The 22,771-nt window shown below is 37.8% G+C and overlaps 1 protein-coding gene across 4 annotated transcripts in view; it reads right to left on the bottom strand.

Moving 5' to 3' along the window:
* The window catches only part of ROBO2 (roundabout guidance receptor 2), a 1,014,282-nt gene that overhangs the window by 369,849 nt on the left and 621,662 nt on the right, over positions 1-22,771 (bottom strand). For all 4 annotated transcript variants that reach the window (XM_064410930.1, XM_064410932.1, XM_064410928.1 and 1 more), the window contains one exon: positions 18,709-19,035. In XM_064410930.1, the coding sequence (XP_064267000.1) occupies positions 18,709-19,035 (327 nt within the window). The remainder of the gene's footprint in view (positions 1-18,708; positions 19,036-22,771) is intronic.

Raw genomic sequence — 22,771 nt, 5'->3', positions numbered from 1 at the left:
AACCACACTGTTATACATGAATAAAGGCCATGCTTTTTCAAGGGTATGTTCATATAAGAAGCATACTTTCATAAAGCTTGCTCCTCCAAACCAAAAGAATAAACTCCTTAATAGCACTTCTGTTATTAACAGAATTAGGACCATTTTTCCCAACATAAGCTATTAAATATAGAATGAATGAGAAGAAAAATATATTGAAAAGAGTGTTTCAATTGAATTTCTTATAAATTCATCTGCAAAATTGAGTTACAAATTAAAACTTAGGTAAAGAAAGCCCTGCCAGTCATTTTGGCACTTTCTTTGGGCCAACTTATCTGAGGCAGCTGCAAAACTACATTTAAGGGTCATATATTTTCTTTCAAATCAGCTTCCAAATGCATCTCAGAGAATGGGCCATGACAATGGTTTAAAGCTTTTTTCCCCTCTGCAGCTACAAGTCATCACAATGCTGACTCTAATCAGGTTACTCTGCATCTGTCTGCCGCAAATAACCTAGTAACAACTAAATGGATTGCCATAAATCTTTCCATTAGAATTTATAACTTTATTAGCACAATATTTTTGAACTGATTGCATTACTTTGAAGAGCAGCTTTCATTTATTTTGTCATTTGGGGGTCAAATGTGTACAATGGCTGGAAGCTGAATACACAATAGGAAGCCTTGCTTCAACTTCACGGTGGTCTCCAGGATTTCCCTTCTCCAGAGACTACAGCCAATTTCTTTAAAGGAACACTTTGTTTGCTGTGCTGAGGTTGAACCACGTGGCTGAATGTGACCAAGTTTCTTCATGACGTACAGGGGTCACACTGCCAGTTTTATGGCCATGATAAGGATTCATAAGAGTAATTTGCCACTGGGTAAGTTTTCAAAGGATTCTATGTCTTTTTGTGATTTTGTTTAGAGCTGTTGAAATCCATGCCACAGATCGTATCTCTACACAGGGGATGATAATGAAGCGATATTCAGTGATCCTAACCAATGTGGTTTCATTCACCAGTATCTTGAGGTAGGGGGGAAAAAAAGCACAAAAGGCATTAGTTTTCTAAGTAATTTAAGTATTTCTTTCACTCTATTTTCTTTGCTGAACTACAACAATTCCAAACAGTATACATTATGGTTAAGAAGAAATAAGCTAAGCAGTTTGCATAGATGACTATAGCTCAGCATTTTGACAACACTGCTATACAAACACAAATGCATTTATGTTATATACATAGCCATGCATACACCCCAAAAAATCAAGGTACAGCTTAATTGCATTTTTATTTTAAGGGATTAACTTCTACAAAATTTAGACATAACAGACAAAATTTGAAATTTGGAGAAAAATCTAACTTTAAAATTCAAGAATGAAACTGCATTAGGGTAACTGAAGCCAAAGGCAATTTCCCATCTGAGGACTGAAAGAGATTACGACTTTCAGTGGAAAGGAGAACCTTCATAAGATGAACACTCAGAAATAGCCATACATTCCTTTGTGTTTTGTTCATTATTAAATGGGAGTCTGCAGAGTTCTGCAGGGCTGTTAACATACATTGGATTCTCTGGCAAGATCTAAGGATAATTTATCAGCTTTTACAGGCTGCTTGGGTGAAACTGTGAGCACAGACAAATAATAGGTCATTCATTGCTGTTTATACTTGGAGATGTAGGTGAAAGGTGCAAAACAGATGAAAAGTGCAGGTACAGAGACACCATGTCTAACAAGGTGCTTCAGATCATACTTAGGTGCTACAGAAAAAAAAGCAATTAAGCAGCCCACGTACTAGAAAGACATGGAGTCATGAGTTTTGATTTTATTTCTTCCTTGCAAACACAGAAAATTTTGCACAAAGAGAAAGAAACCTTGCTAAGTAAATTATTACAAAAAGGAACAGTTCATTACAAAGCTGCCCCTGCCACACCCAAATTAAGAACAGATCTACATAAGACTCTAACATAGGAAGTGAATCTGCCCTGCTTTTTGTTCTGCTAACTAAGAGTATTCAAATGTAGGCTTGCAGCCTAAGACATTCTCAAGCACCCCAGAAAATGAGTCAAGACTTGATATTTCTATGATCAATGTGGATCTGTCATGGCAGGAATCATGAGTGCCTCTTGAACATGCATGGCAACCAAAAGCCATGAAGAGCCAAAAAAACAAAATCAGAAGGATAAATCACCCTCCTTCCTACTTCCACACATCTCTAACCTTTAAGTGACTTTTCACCCAAACAAAATTTTGTTCAAGTTAGCCCAGGAATCTTGAACTAGCTCATTTCTTAGATGCTATGGAAGAAATGTCAGTTGGTAGAAATCACACTGCATTAGTTTTCAAACACATGAGCCATAAGGAGCCAAAATAACTTCTGGTTTATCCTTACACACCTTTCTTTTTCTGTTATGAAGTTTAGGAAAGAGCCTTTTGAAATTGTTAAAGAGTTAAAAAAAAATCCTTACCCACTAATAAAAACATGTAGTCGCAAGGTAATTATCTTCTACACTAGAACACTCTTAAATCTCTAAAGAAAATAGGAAAATGTATTTTAAAAAATATAATAAATGTTCATGTATTGTCTAAAAATGACAGTTTCTTGTAGTAAAACTGCTCTTCTGTTCAAAAGCATCTCCCCAGGAATTCTTAAGGAAACAGAGTGGTTAAATTCCTTTAGATAAAACTAGAAAAAACATATAGACTAGGCCAGTTTGTTATATTAAACTGCTCATAGTTTACATTTAAGGAGACATGGCTTGATTCTCTCTATTCCTGGTTCCTCTTCAGATTTAATTACACTCGAAGTCCCACCACTTCTGAGTGCACAATTCCCCATGGCTCCTGGCTGGCCACCACCGAAGTGTCCACATTTGCCTGTGTTGCCTGCATAGAATACAGGCAGTAGGGCAGTCTCATCCCAGCCTCCGAGCCTATAACAGGGAGCAGAGCTAGGAAAAAGGAAATACAGGCCACCTGTGTTCAACTTTAAACCTGTCAGACATGGTTTGTGACATTATTTCACCAGACCATTGTGCTGTCAGGATAAGAGATCACAAGAATTTCTTGAATCTGCTTTAAGGCTTGCAGTGTTAATAAAACATAGTTTACGGAACAAAAACATGAGTTAGACCATAAAGCTTTCACACCCTTGGCATAAATTTGAGGTGTCTTTGTTTTTTCAGCTCTGAATCTAACAATGTTAGCACTGCATCTGCTTTTATGAAGCTTTCTGAATTTTCTTCTCAGTATTTCGTTAGGAAAATGCATTAATGCACCTATATATTAGAACAATGAGCATCATCCACCCCAATAAATAACTGTTACAGACCATTCTCTTTTGGAAAACAGCTTTCATTCTTAAGACCACCTAAGGTTACCTAAAAACTTTCTCAAAACAAACTCCACAAATTCATAAAGATTTAAAAACTATTTCTCAATACAATGAGCATGTTCAGTTTTGAGAAAGTCAGACAAAACTTACGTACCTAATCTCCCTCCTGTTTAAATTCCCTTTTTATTTAAAGCTAGAAGTTTCTATCAATTATGACTACATGTTTCAAAAAGCTTATTTTTAACTCAAGACCATACTGCTATAAAAGCAAGAAGTACCTAGTGTACCTAAAACCTCATTAGATTGATCTGTATTATCCTTAACCACTGAAATGGAAAACTAAGAATATTAATATGGCAGCTTTGACATCACAACAATTGATGCAAATTCTAGGGTCTAACTTGATAATTCCGGCATGCTTCCCCCAGTGAAAGAGCAGAACTATTGTCATATTCTGAGCATATGTGTAGTTTAACCTTACTTGGTTTTTGTAACGGGGAATTGTGACAAAGAACTGGAATTCATTTTCTAAAATAACACATCTTATGTGTCAATAAAAAGAAACAAGAGAAGTCACAAGAATTAATGAGGCTGATTATAAGTCAGAGATCTCAAAAGGATATTATCAACTCTTAAGCAAGTCAAATGTCAAACTTGGGTTAAAAGTCATTTCAAGTACTGCATATATTCTTCCACACTTTGGGATAAATAATCCCCTCTAGATTAATGTCGCCTTCTCATTTTCCCCTCTCAGTTTATTCAAAACACTTATCAAATGAAAAATCAAGCAGGCAGTAAAAGCCAAGGTACTTCTGCAGTTAGAAAATAAGCAGCCAAAGCATGTGAAGCCTCTCAGGGCTAAAAGAATAACTTGTGTATAAAGCTGTGCCTGTGGATGAACACTGACCAGACCCAGTGGGCAAACAGCTCTTGGATCAACGGGAGCACAGTGTCCCACAGGTACCTCCTGAGCCAGCATTACTGGGGCATTTCACACCAGCAGCACACCCAGCTCGCAAACTCTTCTGGGATAAGGAGGTATTGTCCAACAGTTTGTAAAATAAGGGTGGTAACACCTAAAATCTGAAACCACAGCACTTTCTCTTCCATTCTAATCAAAACCTGGAACGAATATTAGCTGAAAGGAGAAAATAATATGTATTGTACTTTTACATGGCAAATTGAATAAAATTTAAAAAACAGTTTCTACAGTTTGTTTGTACAAAGTTTTAATTCAAATTTATTTTCATAGGCACAGTATTTTTCAAGTCATTAAAAAACTTCAGATCTTGAAACAAAATCCATTCATTGCTTGATTGATACAAGCACTGAATGTAAGGTTTGGGCCTGACTTTCATTTCAGTACTAGTAATAAAACTGTGGTTTAATCCTCTGGAAAAAAAAATATAAAAATCAATCAATTTACCTCCTCTCAAAGCATCTTTTCCCCTTGGCTGAACATGACATTAAAGGTTTCAAATGTCATACTTGTAAACTATGTGGAATTAAAAGACTTCTCTCTGGAACTGCTATATTATATGGATCTTAAAGTTGTTTATGATTCAAAAGAATGGTAGGAATTAAGTACTCGAAAAACCTAAAAAATGAAAAAGGAAAAGAAACAGGCTCTTAAACATTCCAAACATAAAACTCACTAGATTAAGAACTGTAAGAATTAAGGATTACGACCCCCTGAACCTTAAATATAGCATGCACTACAAATGCAAAACATTAACAATTTACTTCCATCAAGACAATTGTTACAAGCTGGTAGAACGCCAACACAGAAGCTTTATTAGACTTCAATTGATAAAAACAAGGTTTCCCTCCAAACTCTCTCATTACATTTCATGATGTCCAATAGAATATAGATTAAAAGTCATATTTGCTCAAATCTACACACAGTCAACCCCCGTTCTGGCTCTGTTGTCTGGATCACGTTGTACGATAAAGAATAATGACAATAAACTCAAAACATCTTTGCTGTGTTAGATTTCACCTCACTACTGCAAACAGCATTATTCTCATCTTTGATGTCAGCAACCCAGAAGTATTAGATAAATTTGCTTCACCCTCAATGTAAGAATCATATTACAAGTGTCACAGGGAGGGAAAAACACAAAATAAAAACCCCAGCAAAAAAACAAAGCATGTTTGATAATTTTTCTTTGGCCATTTTTTTTTTCCTCTGTTAATTTTCATCATTTTCCCAAACGTTAGGATCCAGGGTTTATTTCACTTGTTTTCTCAGTAAATCCTGTCAATTATTCCCTTCATACTTCTTATATAGTATGTATTAGATATTGGGCTAAGAAGCTGATGTTATTTCTATTATTTATGAACAGTGTTTTCACTTCCTGTATTAAAGTTCTTACCATAAGATTGAAATCACTTGGACATTTTCACCTGCTTTAAATCCAACAAGGAAGGCAACAAGGAAAAACTGAATTTCATACCTCACTTTCGGACACAAAGATTTTTTTTTTCCTTGTAGGCACACACAAATTTTTGAAAACAAAAAACGTTAACATAGGAGCACCAACAACTCACTGATTCATACAAAAATGTTTTGTAACCTGGAAGTACAGTAGGGTGCCACGTCCAACTGGCCTTGCCCCTGGACTAGACTCCATAAAAATTCCCCTCATCTTGATAGGCTGTCAGATAACAATAATGAGATTTACTATGTAACAGAGATGAAATTAATATGTCTCTAAAGAGATACCGCTTTGATATGAATTTTCCAGTTTCAGACTTCAAAAATCACTGCATATTTTCTGTCTTACAAGTGCCCAGTAGCGCTAAAGCCAAAGCTTCTTTCCTTCTGAAAAGTACTTTAATTTCTCTAAATGCTCCAAGAAAAGACAAATATCAGTGCATTACAGCTTTGGTATTAACTATGTTTGCCACTGACCTGAGAACACTCTTCAGTATTTTTTTTAGTAAGTGTGTTTATCACCAAAAGAGATGATGCCCTTCTAATTCCTGTGACATCCGTCCTATCAATCCTGAGCACAACGCTGCCAGTTCCTAGACCCATGATCACACAGGTAGCCGAGCATGTTACTGCTCAGGCAAATGTGTTATGAATTCTCAGATGATGAACTATGGTAAGGCTGGATGTCAGAGGTGATGAAACTGATAATCCATCAGTAATTTTCTAACCATCCCAACATCTCTGACCCATTGAACTAAATAAATGTATTTAATCACTGACTAGTCAACTGATCAGAAGGTGCCACAGGGTGAAATGAGTGTCTTGACAAAGGGAAGACAGGCACTACCTAAACTACTGTCACAAGCATATCTTATCTCAGCCACAGTTTACCCACACACAGATTCAACCTTAAACCGTACTACAGAATAACATTTCTGTTTACAACAAAACACAAAACTGATCTCATAAGATTATCCTTAAGAAAATAACTCTGGCAACGTGTTCCAGACTCTTTTCTTGTAAACAAATTAGGTTAAAACCACAAAAAAACCCAACCCTCCAATCACTTCTGATGAATCATGGCCCAAATAAGACAATGCAAGCAAAGGATGCTGCTTCCATAGAAAGTTTTCCAGCACCTTTCTGGTCTGGCTGTTGCCAGCTTCGTGACTAAGAAGAATGGCAGGACAAATCTGACACCCTTCACAGAAGTCCTTAGCAAACTTTATTTGGCACACAAAAACCTGATTGCATAGAAAGTGGTACTTTCCCCAGGTGTTCCTATGGCAAAACAACATGCCTGCCCAGCACTGGGTTATTAATGTCTCATTCTCCTGATGTTCTGTGTTGGCAGCCATGACAGAAGGCTTTGAACTTGTTTATTCACACTTGTTTAATCCTGTCTCCACACAGCACATCACAGCCTGTGGGGCTTGGAAGATGGATGAGTGAAACCAAGGCCACGAGGGGGTCAGGGTCGTCTCTGAATCTCAATAACTCCATCACTCACTGCAGCAGGCACTTCAGAGGTCACCTCAGCCGAGGAGTTTGGGATAGATGTGCAAAACAGCTGGCATGAGTATACACATATTCCCTGCAGTTGATGCTGCACATGGAAACAAGTATAAATCCTTACTCACATGGTGCCTTGAGCTGGTTTTAGTCTTGGTTGTAAAAAAAAAAAAGAAGGAAAAAAAGTTGCTTTAAAAATAGCTGGCGGGTATCAAGCAGCAGCACACAGGCAAAAGAAAGAACCACTAAAAAATCAGAAAATAAATAGGCCAGTTTAAAATTTCTGCTGTAACTAAGGGAAAGGAGCAAAAACAGCACATGATGTTGCAGACTGGCTCTAGTACACAGTGACAGTGGAGAGCAATACGTTTCATCCCACTTGCATTGTGACACCGTGTGCCTGACAAAGAAGTTCCTTTGAAGCAAAGAGCACAGATGACATAAACTCCTACTCTGTCCATTACAAATTAATTTTAATGTGCATCACTGATAAATCCTAATTTTTAATAGCTTTATATTAAGAACATATGTGTTTCATATACATATATATTTCATGCATATTTATACACATATATTTTATATATATAAAATTAAGTATCTAAAACATACAATAGTTAAATAGTTGTATACTGCTCAGGTCCTAAACTATACTGACAATATTCAGTATAATTTGAGAGTTTTTATTCCCATAACTTTAGCAAATAATTATGCTGTTCATAATATTGTTGCACACTATATCCTGTTCGTTCACCTGTTCTGTTTGTCACTGGCAGGAACTTCATCACACACTGATACAAAACTCTTCCTTTCTTATAGCTCTGAACTTGTGCTTTCTACATCCACCTCATAATAAACCACTCTGCAAAAGTGAAATTATTTGCAAGAGAGATAGCTAATAATGCTAATTTGTATCTTTAAGCACATGCGCAGCACTGCAATTAAAAGCATAAATTTGATCCAACCAAGTTCTCATTTTTTCAGAATGCAGGTGTATAATGAGAAAAGTGACATATAAACCTAGATCTGCACATATGCACCTAGTGTATTTATGATAGCCAGTCAAAATATTTTGATGAAGAGGAAAATTAGCAAGTGAATTATGTAAAGAATAGTCAAAAACAAGCTTTTATTCTAGGAAGAGAAAACAACTCCTTACAATGGGACCAAGCTGTTTGAGAAGAAACTACAGATAAAAAATAAAAACACTAACAGGGCTCTGTCCCAGTCTCTCCAAAAAATGTAAAAGCATAGGCTTCAGTGTAGACATCACTTAGACTAATAACCCTGGCATGGAAACAAGTAGTTCTACAATAATTTGTAGATCCATTTTTTATGCCTTTCTTTCTTTTCTTCCAGAGAGGGCAGTGGAATGGGTGTGATTAGGATTTTGATTTTTTTTTTTTCTTTTTTCAGATGATTGGTTTTTCGAAGCATTTCTGTAAGATATCAATTTCTTAAAAACAAAGGAAACCTTTTTGTTAGGATTGCTGCAACTTCTTTCCCTATGATCCATTTTCTGAAAAGTTTATTTATTTTAAGCGCTCCCAAGGGGGAGGGTGGGAGCAAGGGAGTCATATTTCCACAATTTTCAATAAGACTGATACAATCAAAGTTCACATAACACCTATAGATATCTATTAAAAAGTCCAAAATTTGGAGTAACTGATACATTCAGGATCAGATACTGCTCAAATGGGAACACAATCTTAATAAAAGCATGAAGAAAGTCACCTGTCTTTTTTATAGTAGGCAGAAGAAGGCAAATAAAATGAAGAATATCCCTCATATTTTTAAGAGATCATACTACCAATCAAAATATTTGGCTTCTCTCTGTGGTTGGGCAATCAACATGATACATGGCTTCAAACAGATGGCTCTGAATCTCAAAGAAAGCATGACTGATGTTCAGTATTGGCACCAATGACTTCTAGACAGGCATCTGTGGGAGAGGAATTTACAGGTCTAAAACAGGTAATTAAGTTGCTTCTGGTACAATAAGAATTGTATATGTGCTGAGGGAGGGACCTGGAGCTCTAAGGTACAGATCTTCAGTGGCTTCAATCTCTTTTCCCAGGTGAGTCTCCAGACTGCAGGCTACTTAACTACTCCAACAATCTGAATGAACAACAAGATTTAGACTACTTGAGGAAAATGTCACTTCTAGTTGCTGATTCTAAGTTTGAAACAGAAAAGAAATATATAAAAGTGAGAAGACAGAGTTAGAAAAAAATGTAAGTAGAACATAAGAGTGAATGCTTTCTGAAAACAAATTCAATGTTCTTGGGTTTTTCTTTTTGCCATTTACTCTTTAGTAACCAAGATGCTTTGCTAAAAGAAAAACCATTCTGACAAACACTAAAGTTTTAACTTTCCAGTTTGCTTCAACAACTCCAAATTTATACCCAGACTGTGCTTTCCTGAGGGCTCTGCTATTGACTTAATTTTAAAACATTCTAAACACTCTATACTTCAAGAGAACAGCAAGGTGCACAAAAACCAAGGAAGCTTAACTCTATGCAAGCATCTTTTTCATAAAGACAATCTTACAGTAAAGATGACACACATCTCAGTGGCTAAGTGCTAAGTGGCTAAGGCGTTTCACCTAGATGCTATCAACTACTCCAGGTTTTTCACTACCTGTGCCTTTTTTGGATTCCAGCCAAGAAAAATAATTATACTTGTCCAGAATCCATAAGGGGAATGAGCCATTTCAAGTGCTTAAACTTCCAACATATGAGCTTAAACACCTTGTTCTCTAAATCAGTGGTTTTTTACTATCCAAGATGGGCCATTGCACTAGATGGACCAACTGGTGAGAGCCAGTGGGTCATTATGCCACTGCTTCCCATGTGAAAAAGACATGATATATGACTACCTCAACAGTGCTGCTCTGGAGAAAACACAGGAATTCTTCCATTCTAAACACACCCAAAGTTCCATTTGGCATTCATCACTGCTACAATACAAATTGATCGTCCTACTATCTGTCAGCTTTGAGATAAGAGTCAGCAGATGAGGAATTTTTGTATACATTATGACCTGAAAAATAATTCCAAGCTTAGCCAATACAATTTCTTTTGCAAGACTGTTGCTTAGTTTATCCCCTTTAAACTGGTGATATTTTTCCTCAGGTTCTCGTGTATGGTTTGTTTTGAGATTACAACAGAAAGAAACTACTTCCCTTCCCACAAGCAATGTTTATATGTTCTCATCTTTGCTGGGTTGGTAATCTCTTCATAGGCTGACAAAACCTTGTTTCCTTCTCATTTATTTCATCAAATGATATTGCATATGAAGTGAGCAACAGGCAGGTTTGAGTCCAATTAGTCAAAGAAAAGTCCTCCAGCAAGATGCAGGTGGTTTAAGGAACTGCCAATTTTGAACATCAAGGCCAACAGCTATTTTGGCATACAAGATTAGTCACTGAACCCAGCAGGACCCAACAGAAGGATCATTAGATGGGAAGAATGGGATGACACTGAAAATTAGTATAGGAGACACTAATTGAAGTGGAATAACAGCAAGTGCAAGGCCATGTTCTTTCAAACCCATCACAGGGAAGTTTATGGCACAGAAGAGCTCATCTGTTACACATTACAGAGGAAAAGATCTGTGTCTGATTAGTATAGAATCACTATGAGTTACCAAATGCTTATAAAAAGTTAAACATGATCACAGGACTGATCAATCAGGGAACAGTGAAGATGGTTATTAACATTAGTTCATCATGCACAGCATGCAAGTCTTGAAGTATTACATGCAATCTACCCACTCAAGTCTCAGAAAACATATTCAGACGAGAACAGGTGATGAATAGCTACTAGGATCAAGCAAATATTTTCCAAATAAACTCATGAGCTTTCCTTGTTTAACTTAGCAATAGTGGAGATGAGAAGTGACGCCATGGTGGTCTGTAAATACAAAGGAGACAGAACAACTACAGAAAAATCAGATCATAGAATAGTTTTTTAAATGTCATCTAGTCCAACCCCCCTGCAATAAGCAGGGACATCTTCAACTCAATCAGGTTGCTCCATCAGAGCAGCCATCCAACCTGACCTTGAATCTGACCTGTTTCAGGGTTTTACCACCTCCACAGCAAAAAACTTCTTCCTTATATCTACTCTTGATCGACCCTCCTGTGGTTTAAAACCATTACCCCTTGTCCTAATGCAGCATGCACTGCTAAAAAGTCTTTCCCCATCTTGCTTATAAGTCCCTTTTAAGCATTCAAAGGCCGCTTTAAGATCTCCCCAGAGCCTTCTGTTCCCCAGGCTGAACAACTCTAATTTTCTCAGCCTTTCCTCATAGGAGAGGTGCTCCAAAATCACAAGAACTAGCATAAGTCAAGCAAGTTCATGTTTATAATGGAAACATGAAAATTATTTTTCTCACTCTTAGAATACACGAGCTCCAAGACAGGCTTTCGACAGAAACGGAAAGGAGCGAACTGGGGGATGAAGGGGAAGGCAATCAAACTGCTTTTCAGACTGCAGCTTGAAATGTTTCTGAACAGAATTACAAAGTACAGCTGTGTAGAATACAGGAACTCAGCGATCCAGGGCTTCCAGTTCTTTACAGCTCTACATCCCTTTGTAGGGTGGCAAACAGATCTGTGAGACAGCAGAAAGTGACAGTGTACGCCTCCCTTCTCTATCACAATGAAGCCATTTCCCAACTATCAGTACACATTCACATCACTGCCACTTGAAAAATTCAAGCAAGAAGAGTGGAACAAAACCACCACATCATTTCCCACATAAATTCCACATATTAGAAACTTATATGAAGTATAAAATCTGCGGGAACTTATGAAGTAGCACTGAAAGACATGATTAAATTTTAGTCTTCCAGGAGTAAGAGCAAGGGAAGCTCATGTCTGAACAAAGACAAGGAAAAAAAAGAGGTGGTTAAGGGTTTCTTCAAAAAATAGGGTGATTATAAGAATAACAATCAGTATATATACATAGAGACAAAGATGTGTAGCTAAACATCCGCCGACCTCATCCTGATAATTACTGTTAATTACCACAGTACTGAATCTTGTTAGAAGATCCCGAAAAATTTGCCAAGTCATAAGCTGAGCATTACTTCAAATGAGTACATTTTAAAGTCTGACACTACAGAATAATACACCATGAATGAAGCATATGGCCAGTAGTTAATATTTCAATTAACATTCAAATAGTGCTTATTGGCTCCTGAGAAAAGAGAACAGAGTTGTAAAAATTCAATGTTATCTTGTTCTCCTCCATTTCCCATATGAGCTAAAAATCAGAAATGTCAACCAAAAAAAAAAAAAAAAAAAAATCAACACATGATGATGCACCCACTAACAGATCAATCAGGAGCTGATTTCTTTCAAGGTTTCTGTAAGTTTGCAGATGTTCCTTAGCTGTCAACATTTTCTGAGGTAGAGTACTCAGAGTGATGCAAGCAGCACATTTGATTTTAAAAAATAATATCAAATCAAAGTTAAGGGGAAGAAAGAAGCCGATAAAAATCAAGTGAGGAATGGGCAAGAAATTATTAGAAGCAGAATCAGATGAACTGCAAATACATCCTAAAAACATATTATAAGGAGACTACAGTATGAAAGAAATGAGGAGAAGGAGAACAAAAACAAGGCCTGGAGAAACCTACAGGCATCGTACAGCTTGATTTTATGAGTGATAGAATTCTAAATACCTTTGGATTTACTTCAAATGTAAGGAGTCCTTAGGTCTTTTAGACTTAAAATTTGCAAGCCGAGGTAGAGTTCAATGGCTGAGAAGTGAAGATGTAACTTGTGATGTCTTGTCCAAGTCCTAATGGATGACGGTGGCAAGTACTGCTTCTGCCCACATGGAAGGCATCAATGCTGTAGCACAAACTTGAACAGTTTGTGAGAAATGTGTCAGCAGCAGAATCTAGGTTATCCTGATGAAGAGCACCTCTCTCATAAAAATTCTAGTTCATTCTGGCTATTGGTACAAAAATCACACCCTCTTAAATATGTAGCTTTAACTCAGGTGATTTCAGAAGACATAAAAACACTCAATTAAAACTAGATTAATAAAGTAAGTAAGCAGAACTATTTATTTGGCTCAAAGAAAACTTTGCAATAAGGCACCAAGTCACGTTTTGGTTTATCTGATGTCTTCACTCATTTATATCTAGTAACCTCTTTAATTTCTAAAAGTGACGAAGAACTACTTTCCTATATAGAAATGCAGTTTTATGTAATGTTTTCAAATGATGGTGTTCCCACTGGCTTCATCCTAATACACAGAAAAGTCCACAGAAATTTCTTATTGCGAGCTTCAAAAGGACAGAGAAGGTTGAAGGTATTCACACCTTCTTAGGAAATCTACCTTTCCCCAGATTAAGTAATCAGATACAATTTTATTTGTTCTCTTGCTCAAGAGGAATTTACTTTTCCTTAATCATGCTGTGATAGTAGCCATGATTTGTTAAATTTCCTCTTAGAGAAAAAGCAGGATGCTTTTCTGTGTCCTGACATTGCTCATAGACCAGACCATAGTCTCCAGCATTCCAACTTCCACAATAATTATTCTGTCGAGATAAGAGCAGAAGAGTGCCAACTCAGACAGAAAGCCCTTCATACTCTGTTAAAAAGGATGAGGGTGAGAGAGATATAAGTAACAGGACATGCTCTCCACACATGAAAGTAATCTCGGGGCAAATCAGACTTCAGAATTACCAGTAACAAAATTAATAATGTGTTACTATCATACATAAAACAGAAACTAGATGGAAAAAACCATCCACCCATTTTACAGTCACATACACTGTGCTCCTCTTTCACTCTGAATATCTCATAGGAAATTATTAACTCCATTATTGTGAACATATTACAGCCTTTTCCACATGCTCCAGCAAATAGCCATTAGCATTATGATGCAAAGATGATTGCATAGCATATATTTTATATCTCTCAACCTTTATTCACTGAACATTTCAGTATATCTGGTTTATTTGTAAAATTACTGTCTGCCATGTTTAAGATGTGGCTTAGGCTTGCTTTGCAGAACACCTATGACTTCACACTAAACTCAGTGTACTTCTATAACCTCTCTTGTTACAGATAAAAACATAATTCAGTGTTGAGTCTAACACAAACAGGATCATTATGTTTAGAGAGTGTTCCAAAGCCTGCTATCCAAGCAATCTATGGCATATAAATAATGCAAGACCTCTTCTTTCTCCAAATGACTTCAGTTCAAGCAGAGACGCAGAAAGATGGAAGCCCAAATTTATACTGCCATTACAAAATTCAATCTATTTCTGGTTCTTCAATTGAATTATGAGCCAGAGGCTTCCACTATATTCTGCACCAACCCACATGCTCACAATCTTTATGAAGCCATGCAGGAAAGAATCCTATTTGTGAATATTCCTGAGCATTATTATTATTACATTAAAATGGCAGCAAATCCCAAGTAATCTGAAAAGCTTCATGTTTGCTTTTAAAGGAAACTAAGGTAGAAAATCAGTCTTATTTCCCCTCCCCCCTGACCTCTGAACCACAACCTCCTCGCCGCTAAAGCGTTCAACACCTCATTTAATCTCTCCTCGCTGCATTGGCACAGTACTGCAAAAGGAAAAGGGAAAAAAATAATCTGGGGACTTCATCAATTTTTCATGAATTTTCATTTAGGCCAAAGCCCCCTGTAACAGTGGTCGATAGATCAAGCTGCTGTCACATATTTAACACCTGGAGCTACAGCTGCTCTCCCTGGGGGATGCCGCTGACTCCGGCTGGATCAGAGGCAGCCCAGGCCAGCGCGGGGACCCCGGCGCTCCTTCCCCACTCACATGTGGCGCCCCGGTGCTCCCAGCTGAAATCCTATGCTGCAAATGTGTTTCCTGATATTCCCGCTGGAAAACTCCGCCACGCAGCTTCGATCGCCTCAACTGGTGCATTGTTAAAAAAATGTGCTTTTATTTTGAGACTTCTGGCGTTCGAATACAAAAGCAGTTTGGTAAAGGATAAAACTATTTCAAGCCTACTTCCCCTTCTACATTCTCCCAAGAAAATCTGAACATCCACCTAAACCTAATAATTGTTCAATTTCAATTAAAAAAATACTAATGGACAAAATCAAAAGAAAGCTGTTTTACTCTTTTGAATGCAACTCTTCATAGAGGTTTTAAGGCTGGAACATCTGTTTTTAATGATTTTACCATAAAACAAAAATACTGCATGACAATTTGCCATGTACAATTTGGAAGACTTCTTTGACTGGTAGTATTAGGATTATTTTTTCCTTCTGAGCAAACTCCTGTGGAAGAATTAATCTGCATGAAGCACACCATGAATTAATGTATTTAAACAATTAAATTGAATGAGCCATATCAATCCTAAACTGTGCCTTCAAATAACAACTCTTTCTTCTAAATACCAACTATTTCTTCTTAAATGTCTTCAGGAGTGAAGATATTCAAAATTAAAAGCTGTATGCATGTGCTCTGAAGAGGCATGGATATGGAAGCATACCTTATGTGCTTTATAGGGGCTGGTACCTAAATTCACGTCTGGGAAAGGTGTAAACAGTTACTCAACCAGAAAGAGCTTAAGGATTTCAGCAATTTGAAAAAACTGTACAAAAAAAAAAATGGGGCAAAATGACTGTGTTCAAGATGGTTTGAACCACTCTGTGTCCCAGCTGAATTTAACTTCTGTCTTTACATATAATTATGGATACATCGGAAGACTTTCAACCCCACTCCTTTTGTAGCAGGTGCTCATGGAGGGGGTAAAAAAAAAAGAAAATAAAAGTAATCATAATTAACATTGTTTATCATATTAATGCATAAGCACAAACACATCTAACATACATACAAACCCAGTAGATATTTCTTCATAAACCATTCAAAAGTTGCAAGAGCACATTATTAGCAACTGCTAATTTAATAAGCAAAGTAAAACAATTACAGTTTCTTACTCTAGAACAGCACACACAAGCATTTCAAACCAGCAATTGGCCCCTCATGGCACTATTTGAGGCCACCTACAGTCAGATAACAATCCAGAACCCTGTTGACAGCAAAAGACAACCATCCTGTTTCTGGTGATGAAATCAGCTTGGCTCGGTGTGGAAAGAAGAGTTTTCAACACCATGACAGAGAGCACAGGGGCGCGTGCGGCCCCATGGACAGGGCTGCAGCATCCAGGCAACTCAACAGCTTTCGAGCAGGAGTTGAGGACAGGTGAATGGGAACTCACTGCTGACAACAGCCTGTCACCAGGGACTCATTTCCTGAGCATGCAAACAGGCTGCCCGTCTTCTTCAGCCCAGAAATGCTGACACTAGGAAAACAAGCAAGAGACTCCAACTGTTCCCTGAAAGTCACTTGAAATCCTGACTTGCAACCAAAAATTACCTCAAACCCAAGCAAAAACTGTAGTTTTGCTATTATTTTACATCTCATCATCTTTGAGACACACCAAGCACTGCCATGTGCTTTTGAGAATCACAGCAGAATCTCTAAAATTAAGTAAACAAGCAATGTATGTATTATTTACATTTTTCTTCTTTGATGAAGACCATTCTGTAATCTCAGCCATGATACTGCTCAAGGAATGACAAAGCACTGTTGCAGTGAAAGAGGAGAGCCTGCTTTAGACTACTAAACCCTTTAATTGGGAGGATTCAAGAAGTTAAACTAGGGAAACAGTAAATGCACAATGTTATTGCATGGTTTCAGATCTCAGCTTCACATTCATGTTGCTCCTACCCTAAAATACCTGATGAATGAGGACAGCTTCATTATTTTTAAGTATTATTTTACAAGTTTTTTACTATCTCCCATACGATTCATGCCTGACCTGCCAGTAGCTATAGCAGCTAAATTCCAGAGACTGGAGATGGTGTAACAAGAGTCTCGCTGTAGTCAATGAAGTAAGGATGAGTGAAAACTGACAAGATATAAAGCACATTTAAATTTCAAAATAATCAGTCACTTAAATGTGATGACTCAAGGTCCACCTGGTACAATCCTTTGAACTTCATCAGGAGATCCTGAATCTCAACAGGATTAATAAAGATTTCAAGTGCTTAGGTGTCTCTCAAAATTTCTCAAGAGTTAAAACACATGTACAAAGACACAAATAATCCAGTAAATTTATCTAGTAATACTCACCCAGATTTCAGCCTTCCTTAAGCTGATTTCTCCTCAATTTCCAAATACCAGCCAAAACTGAAAAGCTTTCTGTGATGCATTTACTGGCACATTTACTTCTGCTTTGATAGTGTGCCAAAACTGTTTTCATTTTTTTGTTTGACACAGTTTCGAATCTTAGGTTACAACAGGTGAAATGTAGTGAAAATGTCTGTTCTACTTGGCCTATTCTGCCATTAAAATATTTCAAAAGCAGCAATTTCTGCAGTTTCCAGGAAAACAGAAGACTCAAGATTACACCGCATTAGCTACAAAAGTTTGAAGACTGTATTAGGAACAAAGATTTTTCCTCTGTGCTTCCTCCCTTTAAACATACCATCTACTGTGAACTTCAATCCATTCTTTATCAACTAAGCAATACAAATTTGTTCTAAAGCCCTACTTCAAACACATTTTAGGGAAACTACTTTCAGGTGAAGAGCTGTGGCTGAAAAATTCAAGCCCAGCAAGAAGAGACCACTCAGAAATGTATTAAAATACAATTATAAGCAAAGATACACATTCTGAATAAAAAGATCAGTGTTGAGTCAACACATATAACTAAGCAGCAAAAAAAACCTATGTGCTACTGATTATATTTTATGTCTGATGAGCTTGTTTTCTGTGAATACAATGAATGTATCTGCTAACTCTACTGGAAGCAGACTCCTCATGCCAGGTGGGCTCTGAAAGAGCCCTGTTGACTTCTCTGTTAAGACAAAGAGAATCAATAAAGAACAAGACTGCTCTGGATGATATGAGAAATGGCCAACAATTTCACTTGCCATTCACATAATGAATGAGGCCTGGGTCAAATTTATGACTGAGGAGCATATACTGAGGTTTCTAGCAGTACAGAGTATGAGTCACCAAGATGCTGTCTGCTTCTATTGAGGTAACAGATTATGAGATAAAGAGAAACAGACAGCACACCTTAGATTAAATGATAGGTATTTTTCCACATTAGTTCCAGCAAAACCAACCCTGGACATCATTTAAAAATTAGATTATTCTTCAGAGGAAAATTATCCTTTGTCCATGTTTTTGCCAATCATGATTATACTCTGGCTAGAACCTCATTTCAGTATAAATCACTTGTTCTGTACGGTCACTCCTACTGAACAAACACATGTAAAAATGCCTTGACTAAGAGCAACAGCTAATGACAAAACACTGTACTTATCCCCATTTGTTATCTCCAGGATGCTGGCTGTGTGCAAGTGCTGGTGTGACAGCACAAAAGCCACCGTGAAGTTTTACAGAATACTAAACAAACAAAACTACTCACATGCCACTTCCAGAGATGCGTTGCGACTCACAGCTTCTCCAAGGTAGTTCCTTGCTACACAAACGTAGCTTCCCTCGTCGGGTTTACTCCTGCGCCCGTGCACGATGCGTAAGAAAAATAAAGATCCGCTGGGCAGCAGCATCCGGTGGGAGCGCGGATCATCCTTGTCCGTTTCCACCCGCTCGCCATCCTTGTACCACTCGATGGTGGGCGTCGGCCTTCCCTCTGCTTTGCAGTTCAGAGTAGTTGGCTCTCCTTTAGACACTATCACATCTGAAGGATGCTCAACAATCCGTGGTGGAAAGTCCTCTTGGCGGAGACGGGATCCTAAGGAAAAGGACGGAGGGAAGGGAGAACAATTTATTTGTGCTTTAGGCATCACAAAGCACGAATGTTATAAAAACTCAAAAAAAACCCCAAAACAAAAACCTATACAACATCTGTAATTGCTTTGTCTGATATCAGAGACTGTATCAGACACTCCCCTATCTAAAACCTGAGATGGACTAACAGAGATAACCCTCTATAGTGTTTTTAAACCCATACCAGATGCACACTGTGCTTAGAGGAGGATCCCTTACACATACACATATGACAATGTTTTTTTTTTTCCTGATACATACACATATGACAATGTTTTTTTTTCCCTGATAATCTTCCTATTTACATTTACTTCTAGATCACTGTGTGCTTGCAGATTCCCTTCCCAGCTACTGCTTTCTCAACCTTTCATCTGCCAGATTCAATAGGAGGACATCCAAAAGCACACTCTCTTGCCAACCCCATTAGTTAACAGGTCTTTGCAGTTTTGTACGCTTTGTATCCCTTTTCCACAAACAGCCCCAGTATGGAAAGACAAGGAGAAGAAAGAAAGCAAAAATGGAAATCTCACATGTCAGCTCACTTTAGAAATTTTCAGCTTCAGGGATGCATGTATACACACACATGTAAATATAATATAAGCAGAGAATCATATAATGGCCCGGATTGGAAGGGGCTTTTAAGCTCCTCTCATTCCAACCCCCTACCAAGGGCAGGGACACCTTCCACTAGACCAGGTTCCTCAGAGCCCCATCCAACCTCACTTTGAACGCTTCCTTCCACACATTAATGGTACAGACACTTTCCACTCCTCCCACACTGCTACAATTGGTCTGCACTTCTTAAATACAAGGTAAACCAACCTCTGCAGGTTAGTGAAACATTTGTCTCAATTTTCTGATCAGCAGTTTTGCTGAGTGGCAGAAAAGCAAATGTCTTAATTATAGTCTAGGCTCTACATACTTTAAAATATTTTCAATGCCTCATTTACTGCAAAAGTTATGAGGAAAGGCATAAAGATCCATTCAACAGAGTGAATCCACCTTTGGACTTCTGTTTTACTAACACTCAGGTCATTAAACTACGGCTTGCCACTGCAGTTAAGTGTTACATTGCTGTTGCACAAATTGGTTCTTTCACTGGCTTCCAGATTCTATTACCAGAACAGCAAAGAAATCCATAATCTGCAATGCCTGTACATGAAAAAATCCCATAATCTATAGCTAAGCACAGATGAATTTATGGGACATTTCAAAGAGAATGATATATTTTATTCTCACTTCTACTGACTAAAAATAAAATAAATTCTAATAGCAGAATCTCCAGCTAAAAAATAACCCTAGTCCTTGACCCCATACACAACATCAAAAAGACTAAAATCACCATTAAAGTAAAAGATAAATATCTGACAGCACATGGGAAGAAAAAGCCAACTTCACACTCTCATTAGAAACAATTTTATGTCCAGACATGTCTAACAACTTAATTCATTGCTAATTCTCAAAAAGAAAACAAAATCCCCTAGTTGTGTTAAGAAATTTCTATTAACAGTATCAGGAAGAAAAGGAAAACTGAGGTGTTTCCGCAACACCAGAGGGACTTGAGGCAGAGTACAGATGCAACTGAATTTTGATAACTGCTTAACATAAGGTAACAAAATCAGTAGAAAAAACATCAAACAAATCCAAAAAATTAGTTTTCTTGTAGACAAAGGTTTGTTGATAGTGTTCAGAACTCCTAGAAGTATATCCTACACAGCCTTATGGGCCATGTTTAAAGCTGTGCAAAAAGCATTCCCCCATAAAAAGCTTAACCTTATACAACCCAATTAAAAACCCCTTCTGAGGTGACAATAGGGCTGATTCTTCCTCAGTACTGATGCTTACCCACTCCATCCTAAAGAAGCAATTTGTGCACAAGAGAGGGCTGACATGTGAGCAGTCAGGACCATGCCAATGTACAAGGACAAAGGCTCAGGAGGTGTTTCAAGAGGGGATCAGACCACATATTCCTTTGATGGCTAGGCACACCTTCAGCTACCCAGGGGTACAAGGAATTCCCCTCATCATGCACTCAGAGGAGGGGAGAAGCAAAACACGCACAAGATCATTCAGAGCACACTGAACTTCCTCCTTCCAAAGTGAACGGAGCACCAACACACATTCCAAAAGTTATGCTGATTTAGAAATAACAAAGGAAATCAGAAATTTGCCTCCACTGCCTGTTTCTAGACACTGTCTGCATGTCAGAAAGAGACAGACACAAGTGGTGTTTGATTCTAGGTTTGATTCTTTTGCTATGGTCCCCCTCCCAATTCTCTTACGAGTACAACCTCATTTAGAAGGAACAGAAATTCAAATAGCCCCATGAGCTGTTTGGGCAGAAGATGCTTTCACTGCAGAGCAAGATGCAACCATGACCTTAAGCAGGCAGCTGTGGTATATCCTGGGCTACCCATACAGCTTCCTTTTCTATTCCTCCACCCCAGGATTTCCATCTGGTGCATGCATAGAGCATATGAGTAACCTCTGAGTTTAGGAGCCCTTACATTACATTAACACACTGCAATACAATGTTTTGTCACTAACAAACACAGCTTTCATTTTCAGATACCAGAGCCTGCTAACTACTGACAATTGCTGACCTGATAAATGCTGACTGATGGGAAACACTGTAGTTCTCATAATAACATTACAGATTTGTCATAAACTGTCACTTCATAAGTAAAGAACATTTGCATTCATATCTACCTTTATATGAATAATTTCTGCAACTGTCACTGTTAATGTCCTTTGAGGTCAGGACATGGAATTGGAGAAGTCCAGCCTCATATTGGAACGAAGCAAAAGGGAACTACTGGGGGACACATTTCGTCACAAAAAGGCAAAAGAATGCACCAGTCATTTGTATGTCCCTGTGCAGCACATGTATTGAAATATATTCACCAACACTTCTTACACTTTCCTTCCTGTGTTATCAACTTATATACTTATATACTCCCAATCAAGGTAGGGAAAGTAAGAAAAGTGAGGAAAATTGAAAAAAGCAGAAAAAAAAACGTAGCTTGCATATTGTACTTCAGGTGTCAACACTCCGCTCTTCTACTCCCCTACCTGAACTTAATTCAGATGTACTGGACAAGAAATTCCCTGAGAATCACCTCCAAGACTACTCCTTTGGGAAGTGTAAAAGACAACAATCACTCATTCATTTCAACACCAGGGTGCCAACTAAGTCAGGTTGTCTCCACAACTACCACTGAGCCTCACAGATTTCCTTTTATATGCTCAGACTTCCTCACAAATCTCTTCAGGGACCCAGTGTACAATATAGTTACAGATATGGTAGCATATCAGCATATTCTTATTATTTTCAGTTTAGTCTGGCTAATCCTACAGTCAAATAACCCTAAAAATTATGTGGATGCAAGAATTTTTATTAATAAATGAAACAGATTTGCTGTAGACACACAGGTGCAAGCAGGAAAGGAGACTAAAGCAAAGGGTCAGTAAATACTCTATTTTTCTTCACTGCATTTCCTCAGACTCACAATGCAATCACTGTCGTAAGAGGAATGGTCTGGGTCCCTAAAGATTATCTAATTCCAAACCCCCTGCCATGACTTGACCAGGTTGCTCAGAGTTCTGTCCAGCCTTCATGGGATGGAGCATCCACAACTTCTCTGAGTAACCTCTTCCAGGGCCTTGCCACCCTCACAGTTAAGAATTTCTTCCTAATACCT

The sequence above is a fragment of the Passer domesticus genome, chromosome 2 (assembly GCF_036417665.1).
Source record: "Passer domesticus isolate bPasDom1 chromosome 2, bPasDom1.hap1, whole genome shotgun sequence".
Taxonomy (NCBI): Eukaryota; Metazoa; Chordata; class Aves; order Passeriformes; family Passeridae; genus Passer; species Passer domesticus.
The sequence above is the reverse complement of the archived record's forward strand: the minus strand, read 5'-3'. Positions and strand labels throughout refer to the sequence as shown.